The 20,495-nt window shown below is 46.3% G+C and overlaps 1 protein-coding gene across 2 annotated transcripts in view; it reads left to right on the top strand.

Moving 5' to 3' along the window:
• The window catches only part of LOC115114034 (protein kinase C iota type-like), a 73,124-nt gene that overhangs the window by 41,416 nt on the left and 11,213 nt on the right, over positions 1 to 20,495 (top strand). For both annotated transcript variants that reach the window (XM_065013744.1, XM_065013743.1), the window contains 8 exons: positions 14,960 to 15,049; positions 15,909 to 15,959; positions 16,073 to 16,158; positions 17,105 to 17,239; positions 17,651 to 17,714; positions 18,430 to 18,485; positions 19,036 to 19,212; positions 20,216 to 20,400. In XM_065013744.1, coding sequence (XP_064869816.1) covers positions 14,960 to 15,049; positions 15,909 to 15,959; positions 16,073 to 16,158; positions 17,105 to 17,239; positions 17,651 to 17,714; positions 18,430 to 18,485; positions 19,036 to 19,212; positions 20,216 to 20,400 — 844 coding nt within the window. The remainder of the gene's footprint in view (positions 1 to 14,959; positions 15,050 to 15,908; positions 15,960 to 16,072; positions 16,159 to 17,104; positions 17,240 to 17,650; positions 17,715 to 18,429; positions 18,486 to 19,035; positions 19,213 to 20,215; positions 20,401 to 20,495) is intronic.

Here is a 20,495-nt window from a genome sequence, read left to right as displayed (position 1 = left end):
TTAGTTCCTGCCAAGGCAGAAGCTACTCTTCCTGGGGTTTATTAAGGATCACCATTTAGTTCTGCCAAGGCAGCAGCTACTCTTCCTGGGGTTTATTATGGATCACCATTTAGTTCTGCCATGTTAGCAGCTACTCTTCCTGGGGTTTATTATGGATCACCATTTAGTTCTGCCATGGTAGCAGCTACTCTTCCTGGGGTTTATTATGGATCACCATTTAGTTCTGCCATGGTAGCAGCTACTCTTCCTGGGGTTTATTATGGATCACCATTTAGTTCTGCCATGGTAGCAGCTACTCTTCCTGGGGTTTATTATGGATCACCATTTAGTTCTGCCATGGTAGCAGCTACTCTTCCTGGGGTTTATTATGGATCACCATTTAGTTCTGCCATGGTAGCAGCTACTCTTCCTGGGGTTTATTATGGATCACCATTTAGTTCTGCCATGGTAGCAGCTACTCTTCCTGGGGTTTATTATGGATCACCATTTAGTTCTGCCAAGGCAGCAGCTACTCTTCCTGGGGTTTATTAAAGATCACCATTTAGTTCTGCCATGGTAGCAGCTACTCTTCCTGGGGTTTATTATGGATCCCCATTAGTTCCTGCCAAGGCAGCAGCTACTCTTCCTGGGGTTTATTAAGGATCCCCATTAGTTCCTGCCGAGGCAGCAGCTACTCTTCCTGGAGTTTATTAAGGATCACCATTTAGTTCTGCTGAGGCAGCAGCTACTCTTCCTGGGGTTTATTAAGGATCACCATTTAGTTCTGCCGAGGCAGCAGCTACTCTTCCTGGGGTTTATTAAGGATCACCATTTAGTTCTGCCAAGGCAGCAGCTACTCTTCCTGGGTTTATTATGGATCACCATTTAGTTCTGCCATGGTAGCAGCTACTCTTCCTGGGGTTTATTAAGGATCACAATTTAGTTCTGCAGAGGCAGCAGCTACTCTTCCTGGAGTTTATTAAGGATCACCATTTAGTTCTGCCGAGGCAGCAGCTACTCTTCCTGGGGTTTATTATGGATCACCATTTTGTTCTGCCATGGTAGCAGCTACTCTTCCTGGGGTTTATTATGGATCACCATTTAGTTCTGCCATGGTAGCAGCTACTCTTCCTGGGGTTTATTAATGGATCACCATTTAGTTCTGCCATGGTAGCAGCTACTCTTCCTGGGGTTTATTATGGATCCCCATTAGTTCTGCCAAGGCAGTAGCTACTCTTCCTGGGGTTTATTAAGGATCCCCATTAGTTCCTGCCAAGGCAGCAGCTACTCTTCCTGGGGTTTATTATGGATCACCATTTAGTTCTGCCATGGTAGCAGCTACTCTTCCTGGGGTTTATTAAGGATCACCATTTAGTTCTGCCAAGGCAGCAGCTACTCTTCCTGGTGTTTATTATGGATCACCATTAGTTCCTGCCAAGGCAGCAGCTACTCTTCCTGGGGTTTATTATGGATCACCATTAGTTCTGCCAAGGCAGCAGCTACTCTTCCTGGGGTTTATTAAGGATCACCATTTAGTTCTGCCAAGGCAGCAGCTACTCTTCCTGGGGTTTATTAAGGATCACCATTTAGTTCTGCCAAGGCAGCAGCTACTCTTCCTGGGGTTTATTATGGATCACCATTTAGTTCTGCCATGGTAGCAGCTACTCTTCCTGGGGTTTATTATGGATCACCATTTAGTTCTGCCATGGTAGCAGCTACTCTTCCTGGGGTTTATTATGGATCACCATTTAGTTCTGCCATGGTAGCAGCTACTCTTCCTGGGGTTTATTATGGATCACCATTTAGTTCTGCCATGGTAGCAGCTACTCTTCCTGGGGTTTATTATGGATCACCATTTAGTTCTGCCATGGTAGCAGCTACTCTTCCTGGGGTTTATTATGGATCACCATTTAGTTCTGCCAAGGCAGCAGCTACTCTTCCTGGGGTTTATTAAAGATCACCATTTAGTTCTGCCATGGTAGCAGCTACTCTTCCTGGGGTTTATTATGGATCCCCATTAGTTCCTGCCAAGGCAGCAGCTACTCTTCCTGGGGTTTATTAAGGATCCCCATTAGTTCCTGCCGAGGCAGCAGCTACTCTTCCTGGAGTTTATTAAGGATCACCATTTAGTTCTGCTGAGGCAGCAGCTACTCTTCCTGGGGTTTATTAAGGATCACCATTTAGTTCTGCCAAGGCAGCAGCTACTCTTCCTGGGTTTATTATGGATCACCATTTAGTTCTGCCATGGTAGCAGCTACTCTTCCTGGGGTTTATTAAGGATCACAATTTAGTTCTGCAGAGGCAGCAGCTACTCTTCCTGGAGTTTATTAAGGATCACCATTTAGTTCTGCCGAGGCAGCAGCTACTCTTCCTGGGGTTTATTATGGATCACCATTTTGTTCTGCCATGGTAGCAGCTACTCTTCCTGGGGTTTATTATGGATCACCATTTAGTTCTGCCATGGTAGCAGCTACTCTTCCTGGGGTTTATTAATTAAGGATCACCATTTAGTTCTGCCATGGTAGCAGCTACTCTTCCTGGGGTTTATTATGGATCCCCATTAGTTCCTGCCAAGGCAGTAGCTACTCTTCCTGGGGTTTATTAAGGATCCCCATTAGTTCCTGCCAAGGCAGCAGCTACTCTTCCTGGGGTTTATTAAGGACCACCATTTACTTCTGCCATGGTAGCAGCTACTCTTCCTGGGGTTTATTAAGGATCACCATTTAGTTCTGCCAAGGCAGCAGCTACTCTTCCTGGGGTTTATTATGGATCACCATTAGTTCCTGCCAAGGCAGCAGCTACTCTTCCTGGGGTTTATTATGGATCACCATTAGTTCCTGCCAAGGCAGCAGCTACTCTTCCTGGGGTTTATTAAGGATCACCATTAGTTCCTGCCAAGGCAGCAGCTACTCTTCCTGGGGTTTATTAAGGATCACCATTTAGTTCTGCCAAGGCAGCAGCTACTCTTCCTGGGGTTTATTATGGATCACCATTTAGTTCTGCCATGGTTAGCAGCTACTCTTCCTGGGGTTTATTATGGATCACCATTTAGTTCTGCCATGGTAGCAGCTACTCTTCCTGGGGTTTATTATGGATCACCATTTAGTTCTGCCATGGTAGCAGCTACTGTTCCTGGGGTTTATTATGGATCACCATTTAGTTCTGCCAAGGCAGCAGCTACTCTTCCTGGGGTTTATTAAAGATCACCATTTAGTTCTGCCATGGTAGCAGATACTCTTCCTGGGGTTTATTATGGATCCCCATTAGTTCCTGCCAAGGCAGCAGCTACTCTTCCTGGGGTTTATTAAGGACCACCATTTACTTCTGCCATGGTAGCAGCTACTCTTCCTGGGGTTTATTAAGGATCACCATTTAGTTTTGCCGAGGCAGCAGCTACTCTTCCTGGGGTTTATTAAGGATCACCATTTAGTTCTGCCATGGTAGCAGCTACTCTTCCTGGGGTTTATTATGGATCCCCATTAGTTCTGCCATGGTAGCAGCTACTCTTCCTGGGGTTTATTAAGGATCACAATTGAGTTCTGCCGAGGCAGCAGCTACTCTTCCTGGAGTTTATTAAGGATCACCATTTAGTTCTGCCAAGGCAGCAGCTACTCTTCCTGGGGTTTATTATGGATCACCATTAGTTCCTGCCAAGGCAGCAGCTACTCTTCCTGGGGTTTATTATGGATCACCATTAGTTCCTGCCAAGGCAGCAGCTACTCTTCCTGGGGTTTATTAAGGATCACCATTAGTTCCTGCCAAGGCAGCAGCTACTCTTCCTGGGGTTTATTAAGGATCACCATTTAGTTCTGCCAAGGCAGCAGCTACTCTTCCTGGGGTTTATTATGGATCACCATTAGTTCCTGCCAAGGCAGCAGCTACTCTTCCTGGGGTTTATTAAGGATCACCATTAGTTCCTGCCAAGGCAGAAGCTACTCTTCCTGGGGTTTATTAAGGATCACCATTTAGTTCTGCCAAGGCAGCAGCTACTCTTCCTGGGGTTTATTATGGATCACCATTTAGTTCTGCCATGTTAGCAGCTACTCTTCCTGGGGTTTATTATGGATCACCATTTAGTTCTGCCATGGTAGCAGCTACTCTTCCTGGGGTTTATTATGGATCACCATTTAGTTCTGCCATGGTAGCAGCTACTCTTCCTGGGGTTTATTATGGATCACCATTTAGTTCTGCCATGGTAGCAGCTACTCTTCCTGGGGTTTATTATGGATCACCATTTAGTTCTGCCATGGTAGCAGCTACTCTTCCTGGGGTTTATTATGGATCACCATTAGTTCCTGCCAAGGCAGCAGCTACTCTTCCTGGGGTTTATTATGGATCACCATTAGTTCCTGCCGAGGCAGCAGCTACTCTTCCTGGGGTTTATTAAGGATCACCATTTAGTTCTGCCATGGTAGCAGCTACTCTTCCTGGGATTTATTATGGATCCCCATTAGTTCCTGCCGAGGCAGCAGCTACTCTTCCTGGAGTTTATTAAGGATCACCATTTAGTTCTGCCGAGGCAGCAGCTACTCTTCCTGGGGTTTATTAAGGATCACCATTAGTTCCTGCCAAGGCAGCAGCTACTCTTCCTGGGGTTTATTATGGATCACCATTTAGTTCTGCCATGGTAGCAGCTACTCTTCCTGGGGTTTATTATGGATCACCATTTAGTTCTGCCATGGTAGCAGCTACTCTTCCTGGGGTTTATTAATTAAGGATCACCATTTAGTTCTGCCATGGTAGCAGCTACTCTTCCTGGGGTTTATTAAGGACCACCATTTAGTTCTGCCGTGGCAGCAGCTACTCTTCCTGGAGTTTATTAAGGATCACCATTTAGTTCTGCCATGGTAGCAGCTACTTTTCCTGGGGTTTATTAAGGATCACCATTTAGTTCTGCCGAGGCAGCAGCTACTCTTCCTGGGGCTTATTAAGGATCACCATTTAGTTCTGCCAAGGCAGCAGCTACTCTTCCTGGGTTTATTATGGATCACCATTTAGTTCTGCCATGGTAGCAGCTACTCTTCCTGGGGTTTATTAAGGATCACCATTTAGTTCTGCCAAGGCAGGAGCTACTCTTCCTGGGGTTTATTATGGATCACCATTTAGTTCTGCCATGGTAGCAGCTACTCTTCCTGGGGTTTATTAAGGATCACAATTGAGTTCTGCCGAGGCAGCAGCTACTCTTCCTGGGGTTTATTAAGGATCACCATTTAGTTCTGCCAAGGCAGCAGCTACTCTTCCTGGGGTTTATTATGGATCACCATTTAGTTCTGCCATGGTAGCAGCTACTCTTCCTGGGGGTTTATTAAGGATCACCATTTAGTTCTGCCAAGGCAGCAGCTACTCTTCCTGGGGTTTATTAAGGATCCCCATTAGTTCCTGCCAAGGCAGCAGCTACTCTTCCTGGGGTTTATTAAGGATCACCATTTAGTTTTGCCGAGGCAGCAGCTACTCTTCCTGGGGTTTATTAAGGATCACCATTTAGTTCTGCCATGGTAGCAGCTACTCTTCCTGGGGTTTATTATGGATCCCCATTAGTTCCTGCCGAGGCAGCAGCTACTCTTCCTGGAGTTTATTAAGGATCACCATTTAGTTCTGCTGAGGCAGCAGCTACTCTTCCTGGGGTTTATTAAGGATCACCATTTAGTTCTGCCGAGGCAGCAGCTACTCTTCCTGGGGTTTATTAAGGATCACCATTTAGTTCTGCCAAGGCAGCAGCTACTCTTCCTGGGGTTTATTATGGATCACCATTTAGTTCTGCCATGGTAGCAGCTACTCTTCCTGGGGTTTATTAAGGATCACAATTTAGTTCTGCCGAGGCAGCAGCTACTCTTCCTGGAGTTTATTAAGGATCACCATTTAGTTCTGCCGAGGCAGCAGCTACTCTTCCTGGGGTTTATTATGGATCACCATTTAGTTCTGCCATGGTAGCAGCTACTCTTCCTGGGGTTTATTATGGATCACCATTTAGTTCTGCCATGGTAGCAGCTACTCTTCCTGGGGTTTATTAATTAAGGATCACCATTTAGTTCTGCCATGGTAGCAGCTACTCTTCCTGGGGTTTATTAAGGACCACCATTTAGTTCTGCTGAGGCAGCAGCTACTCTTCCTGGAGTTTATTAAGGATCACCATTTAGTTCTGCCATGGTAGCAGCTACTCTTCCTGGGGTTTATTAAGGATCGCCATTTAGTTCTGCCGAGGCAGCAGCTACTCTTCCTGGAGTTTATTAAGGATCACCATTTAGTTCTGCCGAAGCAGCAGCTACTCTTCCTGGGGTTTATTAAGGATCAACATTTAGTTCTGCCATGGTAGCAGCTACTCTTCCTGGGGTTTATTATGGATCCCCATTAGTTCCTGCCGAGGCAGCAGCTACTCTTCCTGAAGTTTATTAAGGATCACCATTTAGTTCTGCCGAGGCAGAAGCTACTCTTCCTGGGGTTTATTAAGGATCACCATTTAGTTCTGCCATGGTAGCAGCTACTCTTCCTGGGGTTTATTAAGGATCACCATTTAGTTCTGCCGAGGCAGCAGCTACTCTTCCTGGGGTTTATTAAGGATCACCATTTAGTTCTGCCAAGGCAGGAGCTACTCTTCCTGGGGTTTATTATGGATCACCATTTAGTTCTGCCATGGTAGCAGCTACTCCTCCTGGGGTTTATTAAGGATCACAATTGAGTTCTGCCGAGGCAGCAGCTACTCTTCCTGGAGTTTATTAAGGATCACCATTTAGTTCTGCCAAGGCAGCAGCTACTCTTCCTGGGGTTTATTATGGATCACCATTTAGTTCTGCCATGGTAGCAGCTACTCTTCCTGGGGGTTTATTAAGGATCACCATTTAGTTCTGCCAAGGCAGCAGCTACTCTTCCTGGGGTTTATTATGGGGTTTATTATGGATCACCATTAGTTCCTGCCAAGGCAGCAGCTACTCTTCCTGGGGTTTATTATGGATCACCATTAGTTCCTGCCAAGGCAGCAGCTACTCTTCCTGGGGTTTATTAAGGATCACCATTAGTTCCTGCCAAGGCAGCAGCTACTCTTCCTGGGGTTTATTAAGGATCACCATTTAGTTCTGCCAAGGCAGCAGCTACTCTTCCTGGGGTTTATTATGGATCACCATTTAGTTCTGCCATGTTAGCAGCTACTCTTCCTGGGGTTTATTATGGATCACCATTTAGTTCTGCCATGGTAGCAGCTACTCTTCCTGGGGTTTATTATGGATCACCATTTAGTTCTGCCATGGTAGCAGCTACTCTTCCTGGGGTTTATTATGGATCCCCATTAGTTCCTGCCAAGGCAGCAGCTAGTCTTCCTGGGGTTTATTAAGGATCCCCATTAGGTCCTGCCAAGGCAGCAGCTACTCTTCCTGGGGTTTATTAAGGATCACCATTTAGTTCTGCCGAGGCAGCAGCTACTCTTCCTGGGGTTTATTAAGGACCACCATTTACTTCTGCCATGGTAGCAGCTACGCTTCCTGGGGTTTATTAAGGATCACCATTTAGTTCTGCCGAGGCAGCAGCTACTCTTCCTGGGGTTTATTAAGGATCACCATTTAGTTCTGCCGAGGCAGCAGCTACTCTTCCTGGAGTTTATTAAGGATCACCATTTAGTTCTGCCATGGTAGCAGCTACTCTTCCTGGGGTTTATTAAGGATCACCATTTAGTTCTGCCGAGGCAGCAGCTACTCTTCCTGGGGTTTATTAAGGATCACCATTTAGTTCTGCCTTGGTAGCAGCTACTCTTCCTGGGGTTTATTAAGGATCACCATTTAGTTCTGCCAAGGCAGCAGCTACTCTTCCTGGGGTTTATTATGGATCACCATTAGTTCCTGCCAAGGCAGCAGCTACTCTTCCTGGGGTTTATTGTGGATCACCATTAGTTCCTGCCAAGGCAGCAGCTACTCTTCCTGGGGTGTATTATGGATCACCATAAGTTCCTGCCGAGGCAGCAGCTACTCTTCCTGGGGTTTATTAAGGATCACCATTTAGTTCTGCCATGGTAGCAGCTACTCTTCCTGGGGTTTATTAAGGATCACCATTTAGTTCTGCCGAGGCAGCAGCTACTCTTCCTGGGGTTTATTATGGATCCCCATTAGTTCCTGCCAAGGCAGCAGCTACTCTTCCTGGGGTTTATTAAGGGTCCCCATTAGTTCCTGCCAAGGCAGCAGCTACTCTTCCTGGGGTTTATTAAGGACCACCATTTACTTCTGCCATGGTAGCAGCTACTCTTCCTGGGGTTTATTAAGGATCACCATTTAGTTCTGCCGAGGCAGCAGCTACTCTTCCTAAGGATCACCATTTAGTTCTGCCATGGTAGCAGCTACTCTTCCTGGGGTTTATTAAGGATCACCATTTAGTTTTGCCGAGGCAGCAGCTACTCTTCCTGGGGTTTATTAAGGATCACCATTTAGTTCTGCCATGGTAGCAGCTACTCTTCCTGGGGTTTATTATGGATCCCCATTAGTTCCTGCCGAGGCAGCAGCTACTCTTCCTGGAGTTTATTAAGGATCACCATTTAGTTCTGCCGAGGCAGCAGCTACTCTTCCTGGGGTTTATTATGGATCACCATTTAGTTCTGCCATGGTAGCAGCTACTCTTCCTGGGGTTTATTAAGGATCACCATTTAGTTCTGCCGAGGCAGCAGCTACTCTTCCTGGGGTTTATTATGGATCACCATTTAGTTCTGCCATGGTAGCAGCTACTCTTCCTGGGGTTTATTAATTAAGGATCACCATTTAGTTCTGCCATGGTAGCAGCTACTCTTCCTGGGGTTTATTAATTAAGGATCACCATTGAGTTCTGCCATGGTAGCAGCTACTCTTCCTGGGGTTTGATCACCATTTAGTTCTGCCATGGTAGCAGCTACTCTTCCTGGCGTTTATTATGGATCCCCATTAGTTTCTGCCATGGTAGCAGCTACTCTTCCTGGAGTTTATTAAGGATCACCATTTAGTTCTGCCATGGTAGCAGCTACTCTTCCTGGGGTTTATTAAGGATCACCATTTAGTTCTGCCGAGGCAGCAGCTACTCTTCCTGGGGTTTATTAAGGATCACCATTTAGTTCTGCTATTGTAGCAGCTACTCTTCCTGGGGTTTATTAAGGATCACCATTTTGTTCCTGCCGAGGCAACAGCTACTCTTCCTGGGGTTTATTAAGGATCACCATTTAGTTCTGCTATTGTAGCAGCTACTCTTCCTGGGGTTTATTAAGGATCACCATTTTGTTCCTGCCGAGGCAACAGCTACTCTTCCTGGGGTTTATTAAGGATCACCATTTAGTTCTGCCAAGGCAGCAGCTACTCTTCCTGGGGTTTATTAAGGATCACCATTTAGTTCTGCCGAGGCAGCAGCTACTCTTCCTGGGGTTTATTAAGGATCACCATTTAGTTCTGCAGGCTAGCTACTCTTCCTGGGGTTTATTAAGGATCACCATTTAGTTCTGCCATGGTAGCAGCTACTCTTCCTGGGGTTTATTAAGGATCACCATTTAGTTCTGCCGAGGCAGCAGCTACTCTTCCTGGGGTTTATTAAGGATCACCATTTAGTTCTGCCAAGGCAGCAGCTACTCTTCCTGGGGTTTATTATGGATCACCATTTAGTTCTGCCATGGTAGCAGCTACTCTTCCTGGGGTTTATTATGGATCACCATTTAGTTCTGCCGAGGCAGCAGCTACTCTTCCTGGGGTTTATTAAGGATCACCATTTAGTTCTGCCATGGTAGCAGCTACTCTTCCTGGGGTTTATTAAGGATCACCATTTAGTTCTGCCAAGGCAGCAGCTACTCTTCCTGGTGTTTATTATGGATCACCATTAGTTCCTGCCAAGGCAGCAGCTACTCTTCCTGGGGTTTATTAAGGATCACCATTAGTTTGTGGGGATCACCATTTAGTTCTGCCAAGGCAGCAGCTACTCTTCCTGGGGTTTATTATGGATCATTTAGTTCCTGCCGAGGCAGCAGCTACTCTTCCTGGGGTTTATTAGGATCACCATTTAGTTCTGCCATGGTAGCAGCTACTCTTCCTGGGGTTTATTAAGGATCACCATTTAGTTCTGCCATGGCAGCAGCTACTCTTCCTGGGGTTTATTATGGATCCCCATTAGTTCCTGCCAAGGCAGCAGCTACTCTTCCTGAGGTTTATTAAGGGTCCCCATTAGTTCCTGCCAAGGCAGCAGCTACTCTTCCTGGGGTTTATTAAGGACCACCATTTACTTCTGCCATGGTAGCAGCTACTCTTCCTGGGGTTTATTAAGGATCACCATTTAGTTCTGCCGAGGCAGCAGCTACTCTTCCTGGAGTTTATTAAGGATCACCATTTAGTTCTGCCATGGTAGCAGCTACTCTTCCTGGGGTTTATTAAGGATCACCATTTAGTTTTGCCGAGGCAGCAGCTACTCTTCCTGGGGTTTATTAAGGATCACCATTTAGTTCTGCCATGGTAGCAGCTACTCTTCCTGGGGTTTATTATGGATCACCATTTAGTTCCTGCCGAGGCAGCAGCTACTCTTCCTGGGGTTTATTAAGGATCACCATTTAGTTCTGCCGAGGCAGCAGCTACTCTTCCTGGGGTTTATTATGGATCACCATTTAGTTCTGCCATGGTAGCAGCTACTCTTCCTGGGGTTTATTAAGGATCACCATTTAGTTCTGCCGAGGCAGCAGCTACTCTTCCTGGGGTTTATTATGGATCACCATTTAGTTCTGCCATGGTAGCAGCTACTCTTCCTGGGGTTTATTAATTAAGGATCACCATTTAGTTCTGCCATGGTAGCAGCTACTCTTCCTGGGGTTTATTAATTAAGGATCACCATTGAGTTCTGCCATGGTAGCAGCTACTCTTCCTGGGGTTTATTAAGGATCACCATTTAGTTCTGCCATGGTAGCAGCTACTCTTCCTGGCGTTTATTATGGATCCCCATTAGTTTCTGCCATGGTAGCAGCTACTCTTCCTGGAGTTTATTAAGGATCACCATTTAGTTCTGCCATGGTAGCAGCTACTCTTCCTGGGGTTTATTAAGGATCACCATTTAGTTCTGCCGAGGCAGCAGCTACTCTTCCTGGGGTTTATTAAGGATCACCATTTAGTTCTGCTATTGTAGCAGCTACTCTTCCTGGGGTTTATTAAGGATCACCATTTTGTTCCTGCCGAGGCAGCAGCTACTCTTCCTGGGGTTTATTAAGGATCACCATTTAGTTCTGCTATTGTAGCAGCTACTCTTCCTGGGGTTTATTAAGGATCACCATTTTGTTCCTGCCGAGGCAACAGCTACTCTTCCTGGGGTTTATTAAGGATCACCATTTAGTTCTGCCAAGGCAGCAGCTACTCTTCCTGGGGTTTATTATGGATCACCATTTAGTTCTGCCAGGCAGCAGCTACTCTTCCTGGGGTTTATTATGGATCACCATTTAGTTCTGCCAAGGCAGCAGCTACTCTTCCTGGGGTTTATTATGGATCACCATTTAGTTCTGCTACTCTTCCTGGGGTTTATTATGGATCACCATTTAGTTTCTGCCATGGTAGCAGCTACTCTTCCTGGGGTTTATTATGGATCACCATTTACCATTTACTCTTCCTGCCATTTAGGCAGCAGCTACTCTTCCTGGGGTTTATTAAGGATCACCATTTAGTTCTTTAGCAGCTACTCTTCCTGGGGTTTATTAAGGATCACCATTTAGTTCTGCCAAGGCAGCAGCTACTCTTCCTGGGGTTTATTATGGATCACCATTTAGTTCTGCCATGGTAGCAGCTACTGGGTTTATTAAGGATGCCAAGGCAGCCATTTCCTGGGGTAAGGATCCCCATTTAGTTCCTGCCAAGGCAGCAGCTACTCTTCCTGGGGTTTATTAAGGATCACCATTTAGTTCTGCCAAGGCAGCAGCTACTCTTCCTGGGGTTTATTAAGGATCACCATTTAGTTCTGCCAAGGCAGCAGCTACTCTTCTGGGGTTTATTATGGATCACCATTTAGTTCTGCCAGAGGCAGCAGCTACTCTTCCTGGGGTTTATTATGGATCACCATTTAGTTCTGCCATGGTAGCAGCTACTCTTCCTGGGGTTTATTATGGATCACCATTTAGTTCTGCCATGGTAGCAGCTACTCTTCCTGGGGTTTATTATGGATCACCATTTAGTTCTGCCATGGTAGCAGCTACTCTTCCTGGGCTTTATTATGGATCACCATTTAGTTCTGCCATGGTAGCAGCTACTCTTCCTGGGGTTTATTATGGATCCCCATTAGTTCCTGCCAAGGCAGCAGCTACTCTTCCTGGGGTTTATTAAGGATCCCCATTTAGTTCTGCCGAGGCAGCAGCTACTCTTCCTGGGGTTTATTAAGGACCACCATTTACTTCTGCCATGGTAGCAGCTACTCTTCCTGGGGTTTATTAAGGATCACCATTTAGTTCTGCAAGGGAGCTACTCTTCCTGGGGTTTATTATGGATCAGCATTAGTTCTTCCTGGCAGCAGCTACTCTTTGGGGTTTATTAAGGATCACCATTTAGTTCTGCCATGGTAGCAGCTACTCTTCCTGGGGTTTATTATGGATCCCCATTAGTTCCTGCCGAGGCAGCAGCTACTCTTCCTGGAGTTTATTAAGGATCACCATTTAGTTCTGCCGAGGCAGCAGCTACTCTTCCTGGGGTTTATTATGGATCACCATTTAGTTCTGCTACTCTTCCTGGGGTTTATTATTAAGGATCCCCATTTAGTTCCTGCATTTACTCTTCCTGGGGTTTATTATGGAGGCAGCAGCTACTCTTCCTGGGGTTTATTAGGATCACCATTTAGTTCTGCCATGGTAGCAGATACTCTTCCTGGGGTTTATTAAGGATCACCATTTAGTTCTGCCGAGGCAGCAGCTACTCTTCCTGGGGTTTATTAAGGATCACCATTTTAGTTCTGCCTAGCAGCTACTCTTCCTGGGGTTTATTAAGGATCACCATTTAGTTCTGCCAAGGCAGCAGCTACTCTTCCTGGGGTTTATTAAGGATCCCCATTAGTTCTGCCGAGGCAGCAGCTACTCTTCCTGGGTTTATTAAGGATCACCATTTAGTTCTTAAGGACTCTTCCTGGGGTTTATTAAGGATCACCATTTACTCTTCTGATCACCAAGGCAGCAGCTACTCTTCCTGGGGTTTATTAAGGATCACCATTTAGGATCACCATTTAGTTCTGCCAAGACGGCAGCTACTCTTCCTGGGATTTATTAAGGATCACCATTTAGTTCTGCCATGGTAGCAGCTACTCTTCCTGGGGTTTATTAATTAAGGATCACCATTTAAGGCAGCAGCTACTCCTCCTGGGGTTTATTAAGGATCATCTTTCAATTCTGCCAAGGCAGCAGCTACTCTTCCTGGGGTTTATTATTGATCCCCATTAGTTCCTCCCAAAGCAGCAGCTACTCTTCCTGGGGTTTATTATGGATCCCCATTAGTTCCTGCCAAGGCAGCAGCTACTCTTCCTGGGGTTTATTAATTAAGGATCACCATTTAAGACAGCAGCTACTCTTCCTGGGGTTTATTATGGATCCCCATTAGTGCCTGCCAAGGCAGCAGCTACTCTTCCTGGGGTTTATTAATTAAGGATCACCATTTAAGACAGCAGCTACTCTTCCTGGGGTTTATTATGGATCCCCATTTAGTTCTGCCGAGGCAGCAGCTACTCTTCCTGGGGTTTATTAATTAAGTATCACCGTTTAGTTCTGCCATGGTAGCAGCTACTCTTCCTGGGGTTTATTATGGATCACCATTTAGTTCTGCCAAGGCAGCAGCTACTCTTCCTGGGGTTTATTAAGGATCACCATTTAGTTCTGCCATGGTAGCAGCTACTCTTCCTGGGGTTTATTATGGATCCCCATTAGTTCCTGCCAAGGCAGCAGCTACTCTTCCTGGGGTTTATTAAGGATCCCCATTAGTTCCTGCCAAGGCAGCAGCTACTCTTCCAGGGGTTTATTAAGGATCACCATTTAGTTCTGCCAAGACGGCAGCTACTCTTCCTGGGATTTATTAAGGATCACCATTTAGTTCTGCCATGGTAGCAGCTACTCTTCCTGGGGTTTATTAATTAAGGATCACCATTTAAGGCAGCAGCTACTCTTCCTGGAGTCCAGCAACATTAAGGCAGTTTATACAATTTTAAAAAAACATTACAATACAAAACAAACGATATATCCACGTCCATCCATCCGTCTTTCTCATTTATTAGAGATGTCTTCATGGGCAGATCTCAGATCACACTCATTGTGACTAGCCAGAAGTATCACTATGTAGAGATAAGGGTGTGGTTTGATATGCAGAGAGAAGGCAGTGGTGGGTGTACCTTTAGGGGAGATGGAGAATGAACTGCGCTTTGTATTTGACTTCATACGATGATTTAAGAGTAACCTTGTTTGGAGTAGTGATGAACAAACTGGGCTGGCTACCCAGAAAAGAAGTGTTGCTGGTTGCAAACTTTATTTCCAAAGTGACAACATAAGTTGTATAACTGAAAGGTTTTTGTTTTGCGTTTCATGTGTGTGTGTGTGGTGCGTGTGTGTGATCATTTTATTTGGATACAGCAAATACGGTGTCTTGTAAGCCCATGTGGGCTGGGTGTGATTAAGATGCATGACTCGATCTCTCTATCTTATACTCCACTAGGCTCTGAAAAACAAACTTAACATAATGAAGACCGAGCCACTGCCTCCACACACACCTACACGCTCTCTGTCTTATTCTCAATATTGAATATCCGGTTCTATCTCAATAACCTCAGCTTAGAGACATTTTGAGAGTCTTCACTGTAAAAGTAACACACTGGCTTTGTGTTAACTTGTGGTGTTTGGGCAGATAAAATAATTCTGACTATCATATCGGCCTTTGTGACTCTGGTCAGAAGTATTTGTGCACTGAATAGGGAATCGGGTGGTTCCAGTAGGTTTATCTATCATCAGACACTTGGATGTACATGGAGGACCCAGCCATGACCCGTCTCTCTGTCTTCCCAGGTGACCCTTGTACAGTATCGTCTCAGCTGGAGCTGGTGGAAGCCCTGAGGCTCTACGAAGTCAACAAAGACTCTGAACTCATCATCCACGGTAACGAGACCTTCTGCATCTGACAACATAGTAAATACATAAACCTTCCATTAATAAAAAAATAAAATAAAAAATAAACATTTAGTCATTTAGCAGATGCTCTTATTCAGATGGACAATTACGGTGAAGTGCCTTGCTCAAGGGCACATCGTCAGATTTGTCGGCTCGGGGGGATTCGAACCAGGTACCTTTCAGTTAGTGGCTTGTCGCGCCTAACCTCTAGGCTACCTGCCTTCCCAAATGTATAAACTGTTTTGATACCCAAGGGAAAGTCTTTGCTGGTTTGACAGTGCAGACAACATCACGACAACAGTATACTGAGCTTCCATTACATTCAATTCAATGTATTTATTGAATTGAATAAATGTTTTTTTTTTTTTTACAAAAGCAGACACCATTATAAGTCACACTCTGTCTGTTCCACTGATACTCTCCTGCTAACTAGATTAACATCACACAGCCTCACAGACACCAGGAAATAGACCATTGTTTATAGAGTTGTCTGTCTGTCAGTGCATGTGAGATTGGTTGTCTTTTATCAACACCGGAGAGAAAGCAGGGCCACAGGTTAAGAGCAAGATGGAGGAAGTAGAGGAGAGGAGGAGGTGGGGGTGGGGGGCAGAGCAGGAGGGGAGTGGGGTGGGGGACCATAGGAGGAGAGTGGGGGTGGGGGACCAGAGCAGGAGAGTGGGGGTGGGGGACCAGAGCAGGAGAGGAGGGGGGAGGTGGAGGATAGGGGGAAGGGCACAGTCTGCTAGATAATGAGAGCATCCACTCTACCCCACCTCTGGCTCACACACAGGCACGTGTGAGGTAGGAAATGCAACCATGGTTTAATGGTGTCCCTTTCTTCCTTCAGTGTTTCCATGTATCCCAGAGAAGCCTGGCATGCCCTGTCCAGGAGAAGACAGTAAGTCTACATCTCTTGTCCATTCTATTGTTCTCTGAAGATTGGCGTATGTCTCTGGGACACACACACACACACACTTGTTCCAGTAATCCCTGTGTTCTTCTCTTCCTCAGAGTCTATATATCGTCGTGGTGCGCGGCGCTGGAGGAAACTCTACTATGCTAGTGGTCATGTCTTCCAGCCCAAACGGTTCAACAGGGTGAGAATCCTCTCTGTCCCTGTGTCTCTTTCTCTCATCTCTCTCTCATCTCTCTCTCTTCCACTCCATCTCTCTGTCCCTGTCTCTTTCTCTCTCATCTCTCTCTTCCACTCCATCTCTCTGTCCCTGTGTCTCTCTCTCTCATTTCTCTGTCCCTGTGTCTCTCTCTCTCATCTCTCTCTCATCTCTCTGTCATCTCTCTGTCATCTCTCTGTCATCTCTCTGTCATCTCTCTGTCATCTCTCTCTCATCTCTCTGTCATCTCTCTCTCATCTCTCATCTCTCTGTCATCTCTCTGTCATCTCTCTGTCATCTCTCTGTCATCTCTCTCTCATCTCTCTGTCATCTCTCTGTCATCTCTCTGTCATCTCTCTGTCATCTCTCTGTCATCTCTCTGTCATCTCTCTCTCATCTCTCTGTCATCTCTCTCTCATCTCTCTGTCCCTGTGTCTCTCTCTCTCATCTCTCTGTCATCTCTCTCTCATCTCTCTCTCATCTCTCTGTCATCTCTCTCTCATCTCTCTGTCATCTCTCTCTCATCTCTCTGTCATCTCTCTGTCATCTCTCTCTCATCTCTCTCTCATCTCTCTGTCCCTGTGTCTCTCTCTCATCTCTCTCTTCCACTCCATCTCTCTGTCCCTGTGTCTCTTTCTCTCATCTCTCTCTCTTCCACTCCATCTCTCTGTCCCTGTCTCTTTCTCTCTCATCTCTCTCTCTTCCACTCCATCTCTCTGTCCCTGTCTCTTTCTCTCTCATCTCTCTCTATTCCACTCCATCTCTCTGTCCCTGTCTCTTTCTCTCTCATCTCTCTCTCTTCCACTCCATCTCTCTATCTCTGCTGTCCCAATCAGTGACTTGGCTGTATTAATGATTGAATGAAGTTGATATTTGAAGGTGGTTGTGTTTGTTTTAAATTTGTCTGTTCTCTCCTATATCCTCATGGTAGAGAGCTCACTGTGCCATCTGCACAGACCGTATCTGGGGTCTGGGGAGACAGGGCTACAAATGCATCAACTGCAAACTGCTGGTCCACAAGAAGTGTCACAAACTGGTCAGCGTGGAGTGTGGTAAACAGATCCAGGTGAGATGCAGAGAGCAGGCAGAGCCTGGGGGCCCTGAGTTTGACTTTTCTTCAGTCATGCGGTCAGAGACTGTGGGCCCTGAGTTTTACCTTAGTTCAGTTATGCGGTCAGAGAGACTGTGGGCCCTGAGTGTTCAGTTATGCGGTCAGAGAGACTGTGGGCCCTGAGTTTTACCTTAGTTCAGTTATGCGGTCAGAGAAACTGTGGGCCCTGAGTGTGAACTTAGTTCAGTTATGCGGTCAGAGAGACTGTGGGCCCTGAGTGTTCAGCTATGCGGTCAGAGAGACTGTGGGCCCTGGACCTACTGTAGTTTCGGACTCATAAAGGACTGACTTGAAATACTTTTTGCCTCCGTATTTCTCAATGATTCCTTTTTCTCTGTCGTTCTCTCATATCTCTCCTCTGTCTAGGAGCCCATCATGGGGCCTGATAGGGGGGCCTCCATCACACCATTAGACCACTCTGGACAGCCAGGTAACACACGCACACCGCCTTGTTAAAGACTTAGATAACTAGCCTTGGTGAGCAAAACTAGGTAAACAATCAAAGACATTTTGGCTAAATGAATAGTTCCTTCAGACCTTAGTCACTAAGTTGCATCTAGCAGGAAGACCGCTTTAATAAGCCCAGTGGCTGGCTGAATGAGAAGGCTTAACATACCCACTAGGAAGCCTTCTGTATCTCTCTCTAGTGTCTAGGAGGAAGCCTTCTGTATCACTCTCTAGTGTCTAGGGGGAAGCCTTCTGTATCACTCTCTAGTGTCTAGGGGGAAGCCTTCTATATCTCTCTAGTGTCTAGGAGGAAGCCTTCTGTATCACTCTCTAGTGTCTAGGAGGAAGCCTTCTGTATCACTCTCTAGTGTCTAGGAGGAAGCCTTCTGTATCTCTCTCTAGTGTCTAGGAGGAAGCCTTCTGTATCTCTCTCTAGTGTCTAGGAGGAAGCCTTCTGTATCACTCTCTAGTGTCTAGGAGGAAGCCTTTCTGTATCACTCTCTAGTGTCTAGGAGGAAGCCTTTCTGTATCACTCTCTAGTGTCTAGGAGGAAGCCTTTCTGTATCTCTCTCTAGTGTCTAGGAGGAAGCCTTCTGTATCTCTCTAGTGTCTAGGAGGAAGCCTTTCTGTATCACTCTAGTGTCTAGGAGGAAGCCTTCTGTATCACTCTCTCGTTCTCTCTCTCGTTCTCTACTCAGGTCCTCAGAACAAAGACTCCAGTGAGAGTCTGAACTCCGATGGAGAAGAGAAAGAGGTGTGTTTGTTGCCAAATGTCTGTCTTTATCTGTCTCTACCTCATGTCACTGTCTCACGTCTGTCTCTACCTCGTGTCTCTGTCTCACGTCTGTCTCTACCTCGTGTCTCTGTCTCACGTCTGTCTCTACCTCGTGTCTCTGTCTCACATCTGTCTCTACCTCGTGTCTCTGGTCTCACGTCTGTCTCTACCTCGTGTCTCTGTCTCACGTCTGTCTCTACCTCGTGTCTCTGGTCTCACGTCTGTCTCTACCTCGTGTCTCTGGTCTCACGTCTGTCTCTGTCTCTACCTCGTGTCTCTGGTCTCACGTCTGTCTCTGTCTCTACCTCGTGTCACTGTCTCTCTCTCTACCTCGTGTCTCTGTCTCACGTCTGTCTCTACCTCGTGTCTCTGTCTCACGTCTGTCTCTACCTCGTGTCTCTGTCTCACGTCTGTCTCTACCTCGTGTCACTGTCTCACGTCTGTCTCTACCTCGTGTCTCTGTCTCACGTCTGTCTCTACCTCGTGTCTCTGTCTCATGTTTAACTCTGTCTCTCTGTCTGTCCTGTAGGCGCGCTGCAGCAGAGACACGGGGAAGTCGGCTTCCAGTCTGGGTCTGGTGGACTTTGATCTGCTGAGCGTGATTGGCCGGGGCAGCTATGCCAAGGTCCTGCTGGTCCGACTCAAGAAGACAGAGAGGATCTACGCCATGAAGGTGGTTAAGAAGGAGCTGGTCAACGACGACGAGGTACTAAACACACACACACACACACACACACACACACACTGATACCTGTAAACACACACACACACACCCACACACACTTGTACATGTAAACCCACACACAGTTACATTAACACATGATCGACACTTTGACAGGTGCTACCTGATCATCTGTGCCATTTCTCCTCTGTCTGTCTAGTTCTTCTCTCTGTTCAAACCAATTATTATTATTATCTGTCCATCAATGGAGATCTGGAGATCTGTATCTATTCACTGTGTTCACACATCGTCAGTCTCCTCACATCACTAGGGCATCCAGTCACTGTGCTTAGAATGCCAGAAATCACTTCTTCTGCAGCCCTCATCAGATGGGAGCAGTCTGTCAACACCATTCACTGTGTTCAGCCATTCTCACTCCTAACATCTTCTGTCTCATTCTGTAGCCTGTCAGTCTGTTTGCCTGTCTGTCTGTTTGCCTGTCTTCCTGTCTGTCTGTTTGCCTGTCTTCCTGTCTGTCTGTTTGCCTGTCTTCCTGTCAGTCTGTTTGCCTGTCTTCCTGTCAGTCTGTTTGCCTGTCTTCCTGTCAGTCTGTTTGCCTGTCTTCCTGTCAGTCTGTTTGCCTGTCTTCCTGTCAGTCTGTTTGCCTGTCTTCCTGTCAGTCTGTTTGCCTGTCTTCCTGTCAGTCTGTTTGCCTGTCTTCCTGTCAGTCTGTTTGCCTGTCTTCCTGTCAGTCTGTTTGCCTGTCTTCCTGTCAGTCTGTTTGCCTGTCTTCCTGTCAGTCTGTTTGCCTGTCTTCCTGTCAGTCTGTTTGCCTGTCTTCCTGTCTGTCTGTTTGTCTGTCTGTTTGTCTGTCTGTTTGCCTGTCTTCCTGTCTGTCTGTTTGCCTGTCTTCCTGTCTGTCTGTTTGCCTGTCTTCCTGTCAGTCGGTCTATCCATCTGTCCTCTATCAGATGGATGGCTGGTAATTTCTACTAAACTTTTTTAAATTGCGTTTTAAGACTTGATTTCCAAATGGTGTGTGTTGTAGGACATTGACTGGGTCCAGACAGAGAAGCACGTGTTTGAGCAGGCGTCCAACCACCCCTTCCTAGTGGGGCTTCACTCCTGTTTCCAGACTGAGAGCAGACTGTTCTTTATCATAGAGTATGTGAACGGAGGAGATCTGATGTTCCACATGCAGAGACAGAGGAAAATCCCTGAGGAACACGCCAGGTGAGAACAGTGATGTCATGGCTACACCGGACTTGGAAATAATCCATGGGGCGTTTCAATCTTACCCGACGAGGTCTGTAGTGCTGTTCTACCTG

This window comes from Oncorhynchus nerka, linkage group LG9b (assembly GCF_034236695.1).
Source record: "Oncorhynchus nerka isolate Pitt River linkage group LG9b, Oner_Uvic_2.0, whole genome shotgun sequence".
Taxonomy (NCBI): domain Eukaryota; kingdom Metazoa; phylum Chordata; class Actinopteri; order Salmoniformes; family Salmonidae; genus Oncorhynchus; species Oncorhynchus nerka.
Note: the sequence above shows the minus strand (reverse complement) of the source record. Positions and strands in the feature narration are given on the sequence as shown.